Source organism: Quercus lobata, chromosome 10 (genome assembly GCF_001633185.2).
Source record: "Quercus lobata isolate SW786 chromosome 10, ValleyOak3.0 Primary Assembly, whole genome shotgun sequence".
NCBI classification, from domain to species: domain Eukaryota; kingdom Viridiplantae; phylum Streptophyta; class Magnoliopsida; order Fagales; family Fagaceae; genus Quercus; species Quercus lobata.
Window position 1 is genome coordinate 4938332 of NC_044913.1, and position 14902 is coordinate 4953233.

At 31.5% G+C, this 14902-nt stretch overlaps 1 protein-coding gene across 1 annotated transcript; it reads left to right on the forward strand.

Moving 5' to 3' along the window:
* Positions 1-13036: 13036 nt before the first annotated feature.
* Positions 13037-14344, forward strand: LOC115964240 (vinorine synthase-like). The gene has a single exon (XM_031083597.1). It carries the CDS (start codon positions 13037-13039, stop codon positions 14342-14344), a length of 1308 nt encoding a protein of 435 aa, XP_030939457.1.
* The last annotated feature ends 558 nt before the right edge of the window (positions 14345-14902 follow it).

Consider the following 14902-nt stretch of genomic DNA (forward strand, 5'->3'; position numbering starts at 1 on the left):
CCTCAATTATGAGCAACACTAAAACATGGTTAGGGTTTGCCTTTTATACTTAGGACAAATAAGAAACCCTAAAAATGTTTTAAAACACATAGGGCTGAGTTGGAAAAATATGCAGAAAATCATTCTGCCCGAGTTTCGATCGATCGAGCCTGTCTTTCGATCGATCGAGCCAGACCAAAAGGCACAATACTTTCCCGCTTTAACTCGATTCCAACTTTATATAAAAGCACAACTTTGAGCTAGACTAAAACACTTCTAAACACATTGTTTTGATCATGGTTTGCTAACAATACAAATTAGAGTTCTAAATATATAAAATTCTAAGACTTTAGAACCTAACACTTTATTTATTTTTCATCTCTCTCTCTCTCTCTCTCTCTCTCTCTCTCTCTCTCTTTGAAGCAACAACACACAACCCATCGCTAGCAAAATCAACTACCACAACCCACGGCCATAAACTCACTGTCCCAAAAAAATTTCATATCAAACCCACCAAAAACTATCGCAACTATAATTTATAAAATAAAAAAAATAAAATAAAATCCATACCACAACCACACCACCACTAACCACATTACAACCTAGCAACCCAAATTAGCCAAAAACCACTACACAAACCACAACTCCACCGAAACCCAACCACACCAAAACCTGAACAACAACCCACCACAACCACAAGCCACTGCCACAACTGCAACCTACTCCCACCACCCAATAAAATGACTAAGCACAACCCCTACTTACCTCCACCCACCCTACAACCCACGACCAACAAAATGACCCACCACCACCATCCCCTTCAAACAACCCCCAAAACCCAACACGCCACAACTCACAAAACCCATAACCCACCAAAAACCAATCTCCACTACAACCCACCAAATGGTGATCTCCACCATGGATGCCAAAACAATCCAAACCCATAAATCTAAAACGTCAATGCCAATCTCAAGAACCATCGCACGCCGCCGCACACCAATCTCAAAGTCATTTATCACCATTTTACTGAGAAAGGCGAGAGAGGAGAGGAAGTAATATATATATATATATATATATATATAGAGAGAGAGAGAGAGAGAGAGAGAGAAATAATATAATATTAATAGCAACTTGCTATAGTAAGCTGGTACTAGTTCACTGTAGCAAGTTGGTAAAAATTTAGATTTAGCACCATTGATGTTGGATGTTTTTGGGTTTTTGGAGTGTTAAAATAGCTAAAAAGTTATTTTAACAACATTGATGTGGATGCTCTTAACAATGACTTGTCTACAGGACCATGGGGATCGATCTCCGGGTTGGTTGGTATGGCCGACCCTACTCAAGGGAAGTTGTCCATCCATCGTCACAACCTTTCTCTCTCATTAGTATTTATTGTGTCCCACTCACCATCAATTGTATTTAATGTAATTGGATTTGTTTCATCCACCTGCAAACCTAACATATGTCCACTCAACCGAATTGAGTGGATAATCTACTAACAAGTCTATCACTTTATTTTAGAGAGGGTTTTCCAACAAATTCATATCTCTCATGAGTGGATAATCCACTAACAAACCTATCACTTTATTTTTGGGGGAGATTCTCAACCAAACTCATATCTCCCTACTACCCTATCACATTTTTTTGGGGGTCGGGGGGGAGGGGGGGATAATTTTAATATCCATCTCCCCATGCTAAAGGTATGCATACAAGACTCATTTTTATTTGTAGTTTTTTCTTCCCAAACAAATTTGATATACTGACTTAACCATAGGAGTTTTCTTGCACAACCTCATCAATTGATCCTGGATGAATTGAGGTATTCATGTTTCTTAGCAGAATATCAATCCGATTATGTGGTCCCATCCAAACACGATTCTAAATTAAAATCCTTATCCTTATTATGGTTCCATCCTTTTCTAACACAGCCACCCATATATAGATCATAATGAATAAGATTTTTAATAGAAACTAGTCGCAGACCCACGCATTACACGTGATAAGTAAAATAATATTTTTGTCCCTAGACTTTGTAAAATTTAAAAAAATAATAGTTTTATCATATTTTTTATAATCTTGTTTATATCGTTTCTTACCATTATCATATATTTATTGGTTGATAATTTGCATAACATAGACATTAAATTAGAGGTAAAATTGTTCATTAGATTTTTTTAAATCATGATGTGTGTGTGTATATATAAAAGGTTGAATGAAATGTCAAAAATTGAGATTATAAAATTTTTCAACTTTATTTCTAATATAATATCTAAATTACCGAAGAACATCTCATTTTTAGTTATGATGGGAAATATAATTTCCCTAGTTAGAGTTTGATTAGTTTTAAGTTTAAATTTTTTTATTATGATATTTAATTGTTGATTATTGATTTAATTAAGTGAATGTAATGATTGATTTTATTGCACTATAAAGTTTTTAATGTCCTCTATATAGTCATTTCTATTTTATTTCTTTCTCCTCCTGGCCACTTTTTTATTTTCCAAATAATGGTTACTATTGACGTTTGATTTCATTTCATTTTTTCTTCCATCATTTATTCTTGATTACTCTATATGTTCCCTCACTAGTTGTAGTTTTTATGGTTATCAATAAGAAATAGATATCATGGATGACTTAAATGGTTATAGATGTAATTACCTTAATGGTATATCAAAGGTCTATTTTTTCCCTTTTTGAATTTTCAAGGAAATATGAAAGGCATTTTTCTAGTTTGGTCTCAATCAATTAAGACATCTATAATATCTTAACGGAAGTAATAATGAGCATTAAATTTTTTTTTTTTTTTTTTTTTTTTGATGTATGAAATGGTTAGGTTAGTGGTATGTCAAAGTTAAAAAAAAAAATTAAAAATTCCAAGGATGTAAAAGGTCTTTTGTTGAAAAAAAGAAATGGGAACTTTTTGAATTGTATAAATATGATTTTTTTTAATTACCTTTTTTATAGACTTCATTATTAAGTTATAATCATCTAAATTATAGTAGACCACACAAGATAAATATGTATAGATGATTTTATTTTTTTGATTATTCATGAATCATCTAAATTAAAATAGATGAATATGTAGAGGTAAAATTATACAAAAAGTTAAAACTACCCAAGATGAACGTTTTAACCACTGGTAGATATATGTTTTTTGAAGACTAAAAGTTTACTTGATTGCTTTACTTGGAACTATATAACTATGCGAATATTGTCACGAATGGTTCCATCATTTGCAAATTATCAAGTTTGGTGGCCTTACATGAACTCATGTCTAGCCATTTTCTTGATTTGTGCTGCATAAGTATGGAGGATGTGACTAAATTTAAATGTTGAATAAAATAAGATAAGAAGAAAAAAGAGTAAAAATAAAATATATAACAATAAACATCAAATTATCCAAGTCATTCTAAGTCATTCTATGTAATATAATAACATTATATTATTATATACTATATGTATAATGCAGAAGGATAATATTTAATAATAAAAAAGAATAAAAAAAAAACTTAAAATACAAAACTAAGTCACATCAACCCAAAGTAGAATTCTAATTAACACAAAAATTCATCAACTTAAGTTTGGATGCAATAAAAAAAAATGAAAAACAAATTGAGAGAGAGAGAGAGAAGTAACCTTTTTTGTGTGAGAAAACTATGTATAGAATGAAAAAGAAAATGTCAAATTTATAGTAGTATGTTAAGAATAAGAAGAGTCAAAATAAAAGAAGATAAAAGGGTAGAAAATGAATGATATTAAGTTAAAAAGTAGTGGGGAGACGAAGAGGTAAAAGGGAGGGAGAGTTTTGGAAAATTAATAATAAAAATAATGGTTAAAATATATTTTAATTTTTAAATAATGGATTTTTAAGTCACCTTATTAAATGAGAAAATGTTTTAAAAAATATATAGGAAAAATTATAAACAAAAATGGATAATGACGTGGCTGCTGAGGTGACTCAACCAGAACGTAGCAACAATAAATGTTACGCTTCAGTTTCTATATATATATATATATATATATATATATAATACATGCTACCATTTGGAGATCTGAGATATAATATATATGTAGATTCTTTAGCCTTTGGAGAGCCTCAAAAGCCATTCCAACGAGGCTTGACAATTACGTGTTTGTACTTTCTCAATATTTTTATACTAGACGGCAACAAAAATATAATCCATATGTAAAAAATTCATTAAGCATGATCTGCATGCTACAGTACTTTAAGATGAAATGAAAAGTTTCACACTAGCTATAGGTGTGACTTTTGTGTGGATTTTTTTAGTAGTCTAGTCTCTTTTTTCCATTAGTTTAATGCTCTAACATGGGGTAGGTTATTATATGGATTTATAATTCGGCCTCCAAAAAATATATATATACTATGCTGTATATGAATTATCGAAGAATATTTTTTAATGTTAAATATTCCAAGCAGGAATATTTTTAAGAGTTACGAGGCTCGAGAAATAATGCGTGTGGGAATCAAAGACATCCCCTATGTCTACTATGTGATCTCAAACTTGTGCTTTTGTTCTTTCTCAATGTTTTCATGTGAGACGGCAACAGCCAAAAATCCATATGCAAAATTCATTAGAGATTATTTTGCATGGTGCAAGTGCAAAATCCAGAACTTGAGATATCATTCAGCAAGAATGGGCAAATTGGTGTGGCGTTCAACTGGGTTCCTATAGATCAAGAGAGACAATGTACTTTGCCTACTTTTTTTTTTTAATTCCTACAGAGATTAGTCTACAATATGGTTCTCATGATCCAGTCGTGTTACATTCATATACATTAGCCAATGTGTGAGTAAACAGAAATAGTTCCATTTCAATTGCCTTTAAATAAAATAAACTAAAAGCTATTACCAAACTATTTATGACAATTAGTTTGATTACAGATTAGTCCTAAACAACATATTATAATAAGTAAATTAAAATATAAAAACAATACCAACCAAGGTATAGATAGTTAGATACTGTGGTTCTAATTCAGAGCCAGTTTTTCTTTGGATCTGGAGTCCCATAGTTTGTGAGTGTAACTGGGAATATGTAACTCACAGATACTATGATAGTATGCTTTATAAGCATTAAAATATTAAAAAAATTACCAAGGTATAAGTATTAAAATAAAAACAATACCAAGGTATAAGTATTAAAATAAAAATAATACCAAGGTATAGATACTATGATAATTTTTTTTTTTATAAGTATTAAAATTAAAAACAAACCAAGGTATTAGTATTAAAATAAGAACAATACGGGAAAAGGCTCAAAATCATATACTGAGCCTTGGGCTTTGTCCGAAGACGTTAAACAGTCCGAGAAGGGAAAAATAGTTATGAGGGATTCTAATTTAAAGTCTCACGAGTAAGGAACGAATGGAAGGTGGTCTGAGGAGGAACTCCTCCTCGGATATAATGAATGCAACTCAAGTATATATTCCAACAATCAGAGTGACCCTCCAAGAAACTCCAATGATAGGAATGTGCCTCATGAACACACGAGAATGAAGAAAACCTAAAAATATCTAAGGGAAAGCTACTACCATAAAATCATAAGAATGTCAACTTCAAATTGTGAATAAATAGCCAATGACCAACTACTAACAAAAAATGCTTACATAGTTAACAGATTGTACAGTTGACATGCTTAAAACTTACGTGACTTATAGAAAATAATATAAAAAAATATTAATATATATTTTAAAATAAAACATCAGCAATTAAATGATTAAAAAACCAAAATAATAATAATTTATCCAAATTTTAAAATAGAAAGAAAAAAATTAAAAAATAAACTTATACTGCAGTTTTTTCCTTCATTTTCTTGGCAACCAAACACACAATACACCCAAAACAAATCCAACAATCAATCCCTAATTTTATCAAATCTGCAACCACAAATTAGATAAGTTTTTAAACCACAACCTCTATAATGCACTGACATAAAATACTCTCTTAATCCAACACTTCCACAAATCAAAACCCTCAAATTATTTTTCAAAATGTCCATTATCAACACCATGAAATCATTCTCTTGAAATAGAAAAAAAAAAATGAAATTTAACTCAGAATTACGGACATGAGAAAGAGAACCAAAAACACTAGGTCTATGCGAGCAAATCAAGAGAGTTGGTTTAGATCTTGCCATGGAGAGAGAGAGAGAGAGAGAGAGAGAGAGGGTCTATGTGATATGAGTTTAGTAAAAACAAAAGAAAATAAAAGACGAAAGAAACCATAGAGCTTGAGTCATTGACGTTGCTTTTATATGATCTGGTTTTTTTTTTCTTTGGTTGCTTTTCTGGGTTCCTTCAAATCAAAGTCAACCTCATTAGATCTAACCTTCCTTTCTTTTCTTTCTATTCAGATTTGATTTCTCTTTTCTAACTCTCTTGCTTCTTTTCTTTTTCTCTCATGCTCATCTCTACGATGCTTAGTTTTTTATTTTTATAATTTTGTTTTGGTTGAAGGTTCAAAGATCGTGAGGTACAAAAAGGTTGATTGATTTTTGATTTTTTTAATCATTTATGATTGATGTGGCATTTAAAAATATTTATTAATATTTTATATATTTTTTTATAAGCCTAGTAAGCTTGAAGTTGCCAAAAAATCGATTCATTAGCCACGTAGATGTTTTTCGTTAGTGAGTTAACGGTATGAACTAAATTGACTATAAGTTGAAAATAACAAGAACTAAATTGATTGCTACTAAAATGTAGGGATCAAATTAACTATGACTCCAAAATATAAGGATCAAAATAGTGTTTTCGGCTTTTCACCTTTAAGATTTCCCTCCTCTTGTAATTTTCTTAGAAAAGAATATATAAAATCTTACTAATTCCCATCCCCCCCCCCCTCCCAAAAACTCCGCCATTTATGCTTTTTAGTCTTACTTGGAGTACAAGTGATGAATTAATCATAATTGTACTTATAGTTTAAGTATTGTAATATTGGTTTTTTATTGTTATTTTAGGATTTTACCTAATGTGGGTTAGTATAATATAGAGAGATTAAAGATTTCCCCCCCCCCCCCCCAAAAAGCTCCGCCATTTATGCTTTTTAGTCTTACTTGGAGTACAAGTGATGAATTAATCATAATTGTACTTATAGTTTAAGTATTGTAATATTGGTTTTTTATTGTTATTTTAGGATTTTACCTAATGTGGGTTAGTTATAATATAGAGAGATTAAAGAATACCCCCCCCCCCCCAAAAAGCTCCGCCATTTATGCTTTTTAGTCTTACTTGGAGTACAAGTGATGAATTAATCCTAATTGTACTTATAGTTTAAGTATTGTAATATTTGTTTTTTATTGTTATTTTAGGATTTTACCTAATGTGGGTTAGTTATAATATAGAGAGATTAAAGATTCCCCCCTCCCACCCCAAAAAGCTCCGCCATTTATGCTTTTTAGTCTTACTTGGAGTACAAGTGATTAATTAATCCTAATTGTACTTATAGTTTAAGTATTTTAATATTGGTTTTTTATTGTTATTTTAGGATTTTACCTAATGTGGGTTAGTTATAATATAGAGAGATTAAAGAATCCCCCTGCCCCCCAAAAAGCTCCGCCATTTATGCTTTTTAGTCTTACTTGGAGTACGAGTGATGAATTAATCCTAATTGTACTTATAATTTAAGTATTGTAATATTGGTCTTTTATTGTTATTTTAGGATTTTACCTAATGTGGGTTAGTTATAATATAGAGAGATTAAAGAATATTCTCAGGGTTAGTTATAATATAGAGAGATTAAAGAATATTCCCCCCCCCCCCTCCCTGCCCCCAAAAAGCTCCGCCATTTATGCTTTTTAGTCTTACTTGGAGTACAAGTGATGAATTAATCATAATTGTACTTATAGTTTAAGTATTGTAATATTGGTTTTTTATTGTTATTTTAGGATTTTACCTAATGTGGGTTAGTTATAATATAGAGAGATTAAAGAATACCACACCCCCCCCCCCCGGCGGGGGTCCCCAAAAAGCTTTATGCTTTTTAGTCGGAGTACAAGTGATGAATTAATCCCCCCCCCCCCCCCAAAAAGCTCCGCCATTTATGCTTTTTAGTCTTAGGATGAGTTTGGTTTAGCTTTTTGTAAAAGTGCATAATGAAAAAGTGTATTTTTAAAAAGCTGAGTGTTTGGTAAAAACTGTTAAAAAATTATTTTTTGAAAAAACTGAGTGTTTGGCTATCATTTATAAAAGTGGAGGTTTGAGTTATAAATTACCAAAAATGACAAGATATATATATAAGTGAATTTTTTGTTTTAATTATCTCTCTTAATGCAAGTTATGGACACAACATTTTTACAAAAATTTCACAATAAAGTCTATATGACAAGTTGTTAATGGTAGATAAGAAAAATAATAATGTCATTAGTAGGTTCAAATGAGAACCAATAACAAATTACTCTGTAAAATTTATTATGAGAAGTGTTATGTTCACAACATTTTTCGTAATATTTTCACAACAAAATTTATGTAAAAAGTTGTTACTAGTTCTAATTTGAACCCACAACTGAAATTATTTTTTTACTAACCAATATTAACTAATAACAATTTGTTACTTAAAATTTATTATGAAAATATTGTGAAAATATTACAGTAGCATTTCTCAATTAGGATTTTTTATTTTTTATATTATTTTTCCTTTTTTCATTTCACTTTCAACCATACGTTTTCTTTTTCTTTTTCTTTTCTTTTTTTCTTTTTTTCTCCTGCACACATTGTCCATTATCTCTACCCCTCTTTTACTCTCCTTTTCTCCCTCATTCTCTCTCATTCATCAAAACGTTCCAGGAGCTCTTTCTTTCTCCAGCTCCCTCTTTTTTTTTTTTTTTTTACTTGATTCCAAAACTATCTCTGTGATAAGAAAATTTTCCTTTTCTCCCTCATTCAAGAACATTCTAGGGAGCTCTCATCTTCGTGCTGTTGCTCATCTTCGTCCCCAACCCAGTCCAGATGGGTCAGTTGGCTTCTGTCCTTTGTCTTTTATTTATTTATTTATTTATTTTTTTGCTTTTATTATTATGATTTGATTAATTTTAAAACTGTGTTTTTGAGTTTGTATTCTGGTAATCTGATTATGCTTGAGTTTAGAGATGTTTGAGAGAAAAATTGTTTATTGTTATGATTTGTAGTGTTTGTTCTATAGTGTTTGTTCTGTGTTTGTTCATGGGTATTTCTGTAATTTCATCATTAGCAACGGTAACCCATCAAAACGCGCAATGTTCGTTTTCATTTATGGACCCTCAGAGGTCCATAAAATTTCCATGTTCAGTCCGCGTTTTTGGCCTATGCCCAAAATGCAACTTTTATCAAAAAGTTGCGTTTTGGGTTTAACCAAACGCAATTTTAGGCCTGACTTTTTTCAAAAAGCACTTTTTGGGCTCAAAATGTGGAAACAAACGGGCACTTACTTGGAGTACAAGTGATGAATTAATCCTAATTGTATTTATAGTCTAAGTATTGTAATATTGGTTTTTTATTGTTATTTTAGGATTTTAACTAATGTGGATTAGTTATAATATAGAGAGATTAAGGGGCTGTTTGGATTTGTTGTTTCCATAACTCATAACTCTATTTCCATCATCCATAACTCAAAAATGGTGGGACCCATAACTGAGAAATCTGTTTGGTTTTTGTTTTCAGTTTTTGTTTCCATCACTCAATTCTCTAATTTTTGAATGATGAGTTATAGAAACTAAAAACACATTTTAGGTTTTCAGTTTCCATAACTCTGTTTTCAATTGCATTTCCATAATTAAAACTACATACTGGGTCCCACAATCAGACCTTTTGCTCTCTCCAACGCAAGTTATCTTCTTTTCTTTTTTTTCTCTTTTTTGTATTTCACAAGTCTGGGACACACCTCTCTCCATTCTCCTCCTCTTCTTCTTCTTCTTCTTTTCTTCTTTTCTTTCCTTTTCACGTTGGTTTTTGGGTTTCGTTGCATTTTTTTTTCTTTTTTTTTTTCCATTCCTTTTCACTAGGTTTCTGGGCTTGGGTTCTCTTTTTTTTTTTTTTTTTTTTCTTCTTCTTCTTCTTCTTTTCTTTCCTTTTCACTGGGTTTCCATTCCTTTTTTTTTTCTCAAGTTCGTCGAGGTTGTCGCTGCTGTTGATGTTGATGTTGCTATTGCTGCTGTTGTGGCTGTGGTGGGTTTCAAAGTTTTTAAGGAGCGGAACATTGTCGTTTGTCACTGTGGGTTGTAGCGGCGGTTGTGGCGGTGGTTTTTTTTTTTTGGGTTTTTGGAAAAGAAAAATACTAGATAGCCTAATAAATTACTAAATAGCCATTTGGTTATATTGTAGATCTGGGAAAAGCATGAAAATAAGGATCATGGTGGGCTTGATTAAAATATGTGTTAACATGGATGAAGAGAAAAACAGGGGAAAACAAAGAGAAAAGCAGAGAAAAATGAAGGGGAGAGGTAGGGGGGGAAAAAAAGGGAGAGAGAAAAGTCAACTAACATTGGGTCAGTGTGTGGGTCCCAGTTTTTTTAGTTTTTTTGGTTGAAAACATAACTGAGTGATGGTGTCAAACGTGTATGGTATAGGAAATTGGGGTATTTTGAGTAATGAGTGATGACAAAAAAAAAAAAAAACCAAACAGCCCCTAAAGAATCCCCCGCCCCCAAAAAGCTCCGTCATTTATGCTTTTCAATCTTACTTGTAGTACAAGTGATGAATTAATCCTACTTGTACTTATAGTTTAAGTATTGTAATATTGGTTTTTTATTGTTATTTTAGGATTTTACCTAATGTGGGTTAGTTATAATATAAAGAGATTAAATATTTTTTGCATTTAAAATCGAATTTTTTCTCTCTTTCTTTGTCTTTGCCTTCTTTATTAGATTCTTTATATTTTTCATATATTTATCATGATATTATACTATATTTTATCTTTTCTAACATAATATTAGAATTACGTTTTAATATTTTTTTTTCAAATAAAATTTTTGAAGTATTAGCAGGAACGTGACATATATATGATGAAGTAAAAATGAGAACATCCGAATGAGTTGCAATACCCAGTAGAATTTGCACAGGCCACCAAGATAGAGTATTGGAAAGAAGATGTTGGATTCCAATCTAGTTTTTTGTGAATTAAGAAATTTAATTAACAATTTTAATAAATCTCCTTAAACATTATCTTTAAAAAATTTAACCAAAATATCAATCACACACAAAATTTTTTTTTTTTTTTTTTTGGAAAACTATTTCTCCTTAAAGGGAAAAATCATTGAACAAATTCCGAATAAATTTACTATTATAAAATTAATTACAATATCTTCTCAAATTTATATCTAACTTGAGATCCTCACCAAATACAATAATGTCTCTTTATAGGAATTTATGTAAACTCACCTAAGATATTCACTTATTTGAATATTTCTTTGTGGTTGTAGCACCCAAAAACGTTCCACTAGAGAAAACTTCAAATTTATCTTGTGTATGTTTAATTTTTTTGCTCCCACACATATATATCATTTTTCTCTTCTCATTTGGCGAAACCTTTTTCTTTTTCTTCACTTCACAACATTTATCCAAGCCTCACAAATTCTCCTTAAGTTTCACTTTACAAAAACTTTGTAGAAAGAAACTCAAACCTTGTTGTTTCTCCTTGTGCTATCTCTTGAGCGAAAATCTTTTTTTTTTCTTTTTTTTTTAATGTTTTGGTTTCACTCTCAATTTTATGTTTATGTTTTTTTCCTCTCCCAATTGGGAGGACCCTTGGGACAAAGCCTTAACTAATTCATATTACTTGGTGGACAAAGAATACACTACTTCTTTAATTCCACTCCAAAGAATAGTCTTTTCTTTCCCCACCAAAGGAACCCATAAAATAATCAAATTAATTTTTCATTTTTTAATAAAAAATAAAAATAAATAATAAAAAAACCCAATTAGCTTTCCTAGTCAAAATAAAATTTTGAAAAAAAATCATAGGAATGTCAACTTCAAATTGTGAATAAATAGCCAATGACCAACTATCTCATTTACGATATTATTTCAAAATGATTTCAATTAATTCTCAATAGTCAGATGTTTCATTTGCGAAGGCAGTATCTAATACCAAATTAACTATCAAAGTGTATCAAGTCAAAAAAAAAAAAAAAAACTACCAAAGTGTGACACTAAGTTGTGAATATTATATATCCTTGGAATCAATTCTTATGCAGGAAAATAAGATTTTCACATAACCAAAGTATACATATAGGAATTAAATTAATAAATTATTATATGGAGTGCTCTAGAGTACTCCATCAAAATTGAAGAATATCATCTGTACGTTTTACATGCTTTGGTAGGTGATTAGAACAATTTAAACTACTCAATAGATTCTTTAGATAAAGGAGGACATATATATGATAAAAAAAATATTTTCTTTTATTATTTGTAGATCGATTTATTTAAACAGTTTAGATTTGTAGATCGATTTATTTAAACAGTTTAGATCATTAAGAAAAGAAAAAAATGTGTGAAAAACTAAAAATGAGTCATGTTCCACACCCTTCATGGAATGTCCTGCTATCATAATTTATTCATACGTATATATGACACAAATTTTTAGTTTCAAAGGAATTTTTGGTGTCCATAAAAAGACAAAAACAAAATTCTAATTTCTGTCTTTGCACAATCTTAATTGTCTACAGCATGTCAGCAATGCAATTATGCATGTGCATTTGCCCAAGCAGTAATGCAGTATCTAACGATATGAATGCAAATTAACTTGCTCATGCTTTGACGCAGACAACCATAGAATAAGATTCCCAGGGAAAAAAAATAAAATAAAAAAAGTATAGAATATAATACACCTTCTATACACATTACGGTCAAATCAAAGCAAATCATATTGTGAATCTGTTATACAAATCCATACGAAACTGACTAGGAATTTTTCTTGAAAGTACCAGCAAGTATCTCTATATATGTAAGACTACAAGCTCTTGCACTTATGAAGAACAAAGATTTTCCTATATATCCTATAAATAAAAAAATAAAAAATAAAAAGATTTTCCTTTGTATTTTGTGATAGTACCTAGAAAGGAAGATGGTGATGAATGTTGATATAATCTCCAAGGAGATAATTAAGCCATCATCTCCAACACCCCATCACCTTAGCAACTTCAAGCTTTCTTTCTTAGACCAAATTGCACCTCCCATTTATATTCCTATCATTTTGTTCTATGATTCTGAGAAATTTGTGGATGTTGATCCATTCGAAATATCTCATTCGCTAAAAAAATCTCTAGCCGAAACCTTAACTCGTTACTATCCCTTGGCTGGTACACCTATTAATGAAGATTTCTATATCAATTGTAATGACCAAGGTGTAGACTATATTCAAGCCCGAATCCCATGCAATCTATCACAAGTGGTAGACAATCCCAAAGGGAAGGAGCTTATGCAGTTGCTACCATTTGAGCCATATCATAGTCGCACTGAGTTTGGAAAGGAAGTTCTCTTAGCTGTCCAATATAACATGTTTGAGTGTGGTGGAGTAGCCATTGCTGTGTGTGTCTCACACAAGATTGCTGATGGTACATCAGCGGTCACGTTTGTTAATGCATGGGCTGGCATGTCTCGAGGAGAAAGTGAAATTATAAGTCCTAGTTTTGATGCAGCTATCCATTTTCCTCCTAGAGATATCACTGGGTCCATGCTAAGTGGAGCAGTTTCAAAAGAAAACATTGTGACTAGAAGATTTGTGTTCAACAAATCGAGCATAGCCACGCTAAGAGAAGAAGCATCTGCCGCATTTGGTCCAGAAGACAAGGGTCCATCACGCGTGGAGGCCATTTCAGCATTCATATGGAGACGTTTCATGGCAATGTCTAGAGCAAAACAAGGTAAGAAACCAAAACTATTTGCTGCACTTCATGCAGTGAACTTGCGTGAGAGGATGGTTCCACAACTTCCAGTGCATTCCTTTGGGAATCTTTGGAGGATTGTGATTGCAGCATTGCCGGTTGAGATTGAGAAAGATTATCGGTTTCTTGTGAGCCAGCTTCGGAATGCAATCATGGAAATCGATGCTGACTTCCTGAAGAAACTAAAAGATGATGATGGACACTTGGATTTTATAAAGAATACAAGCAAACAGTTTGATCATGGTATTATAGAATTCTGTAACTTTACTAGTTGGTGTAGGTTTCCTGTGTACGAAGTTGATTTTGGTATGGGAAAGCCCACTTGGGTCTGTAGTCCAAGCAGGCCTTTTAAGAATGTTGTGGTCATGATAAGTACCAAAGATGGTGATGGAATTGAGACATGGGTGAACATGAAAGAAGAAGACATGGCCTTGTTTGAACATGACCAAGAGCTACTCTCATATGCTTCCTCAGCAGATGGGGAATGAAAGAATGTTTGCCTACTACTCTATCAAGTTATTCAATCTGGGTTCTGGAGCTATAGCCATGCACTTGTTATATTGTTATTATTATCTTTAATCTTCTTTTATGTATCTCCAATTGTATCTAAGCATACTCTATAATCCAGTCCTATCTGTTTGTTGTTTTTAAGATTGATCTATTCTACACAATAATAAAATAAAATAAAATAAAGGGACTTTCATAGTTCATGTTGTGATCATATTGATAGAGAATGATTCTAGAGTGATGTAAGCATGTAGTCTCTATTTGTTTGCTTGTATTAACATTCTTCTAGTCAAATATGTTAGGTCCTAAGTACTTAGGAACTAATTTATTAGAATTTTAATGTGTATTGTTGGCAAACCATGATTAAAACAGATTGTTTAGTTTTGTTTAGACTTGCTCAAAGTTGTGTCTTTTATGTAAAGTTGGAATCGAGCTGTTGCAAAATTAAGTATGCATTTCGGCCTGGCTCGATCGATAGAAGCTTAGAATTGATTGATCGAATCTCGGACAAAATGTTTTTTCTGCAGAAGTTTTCCAAC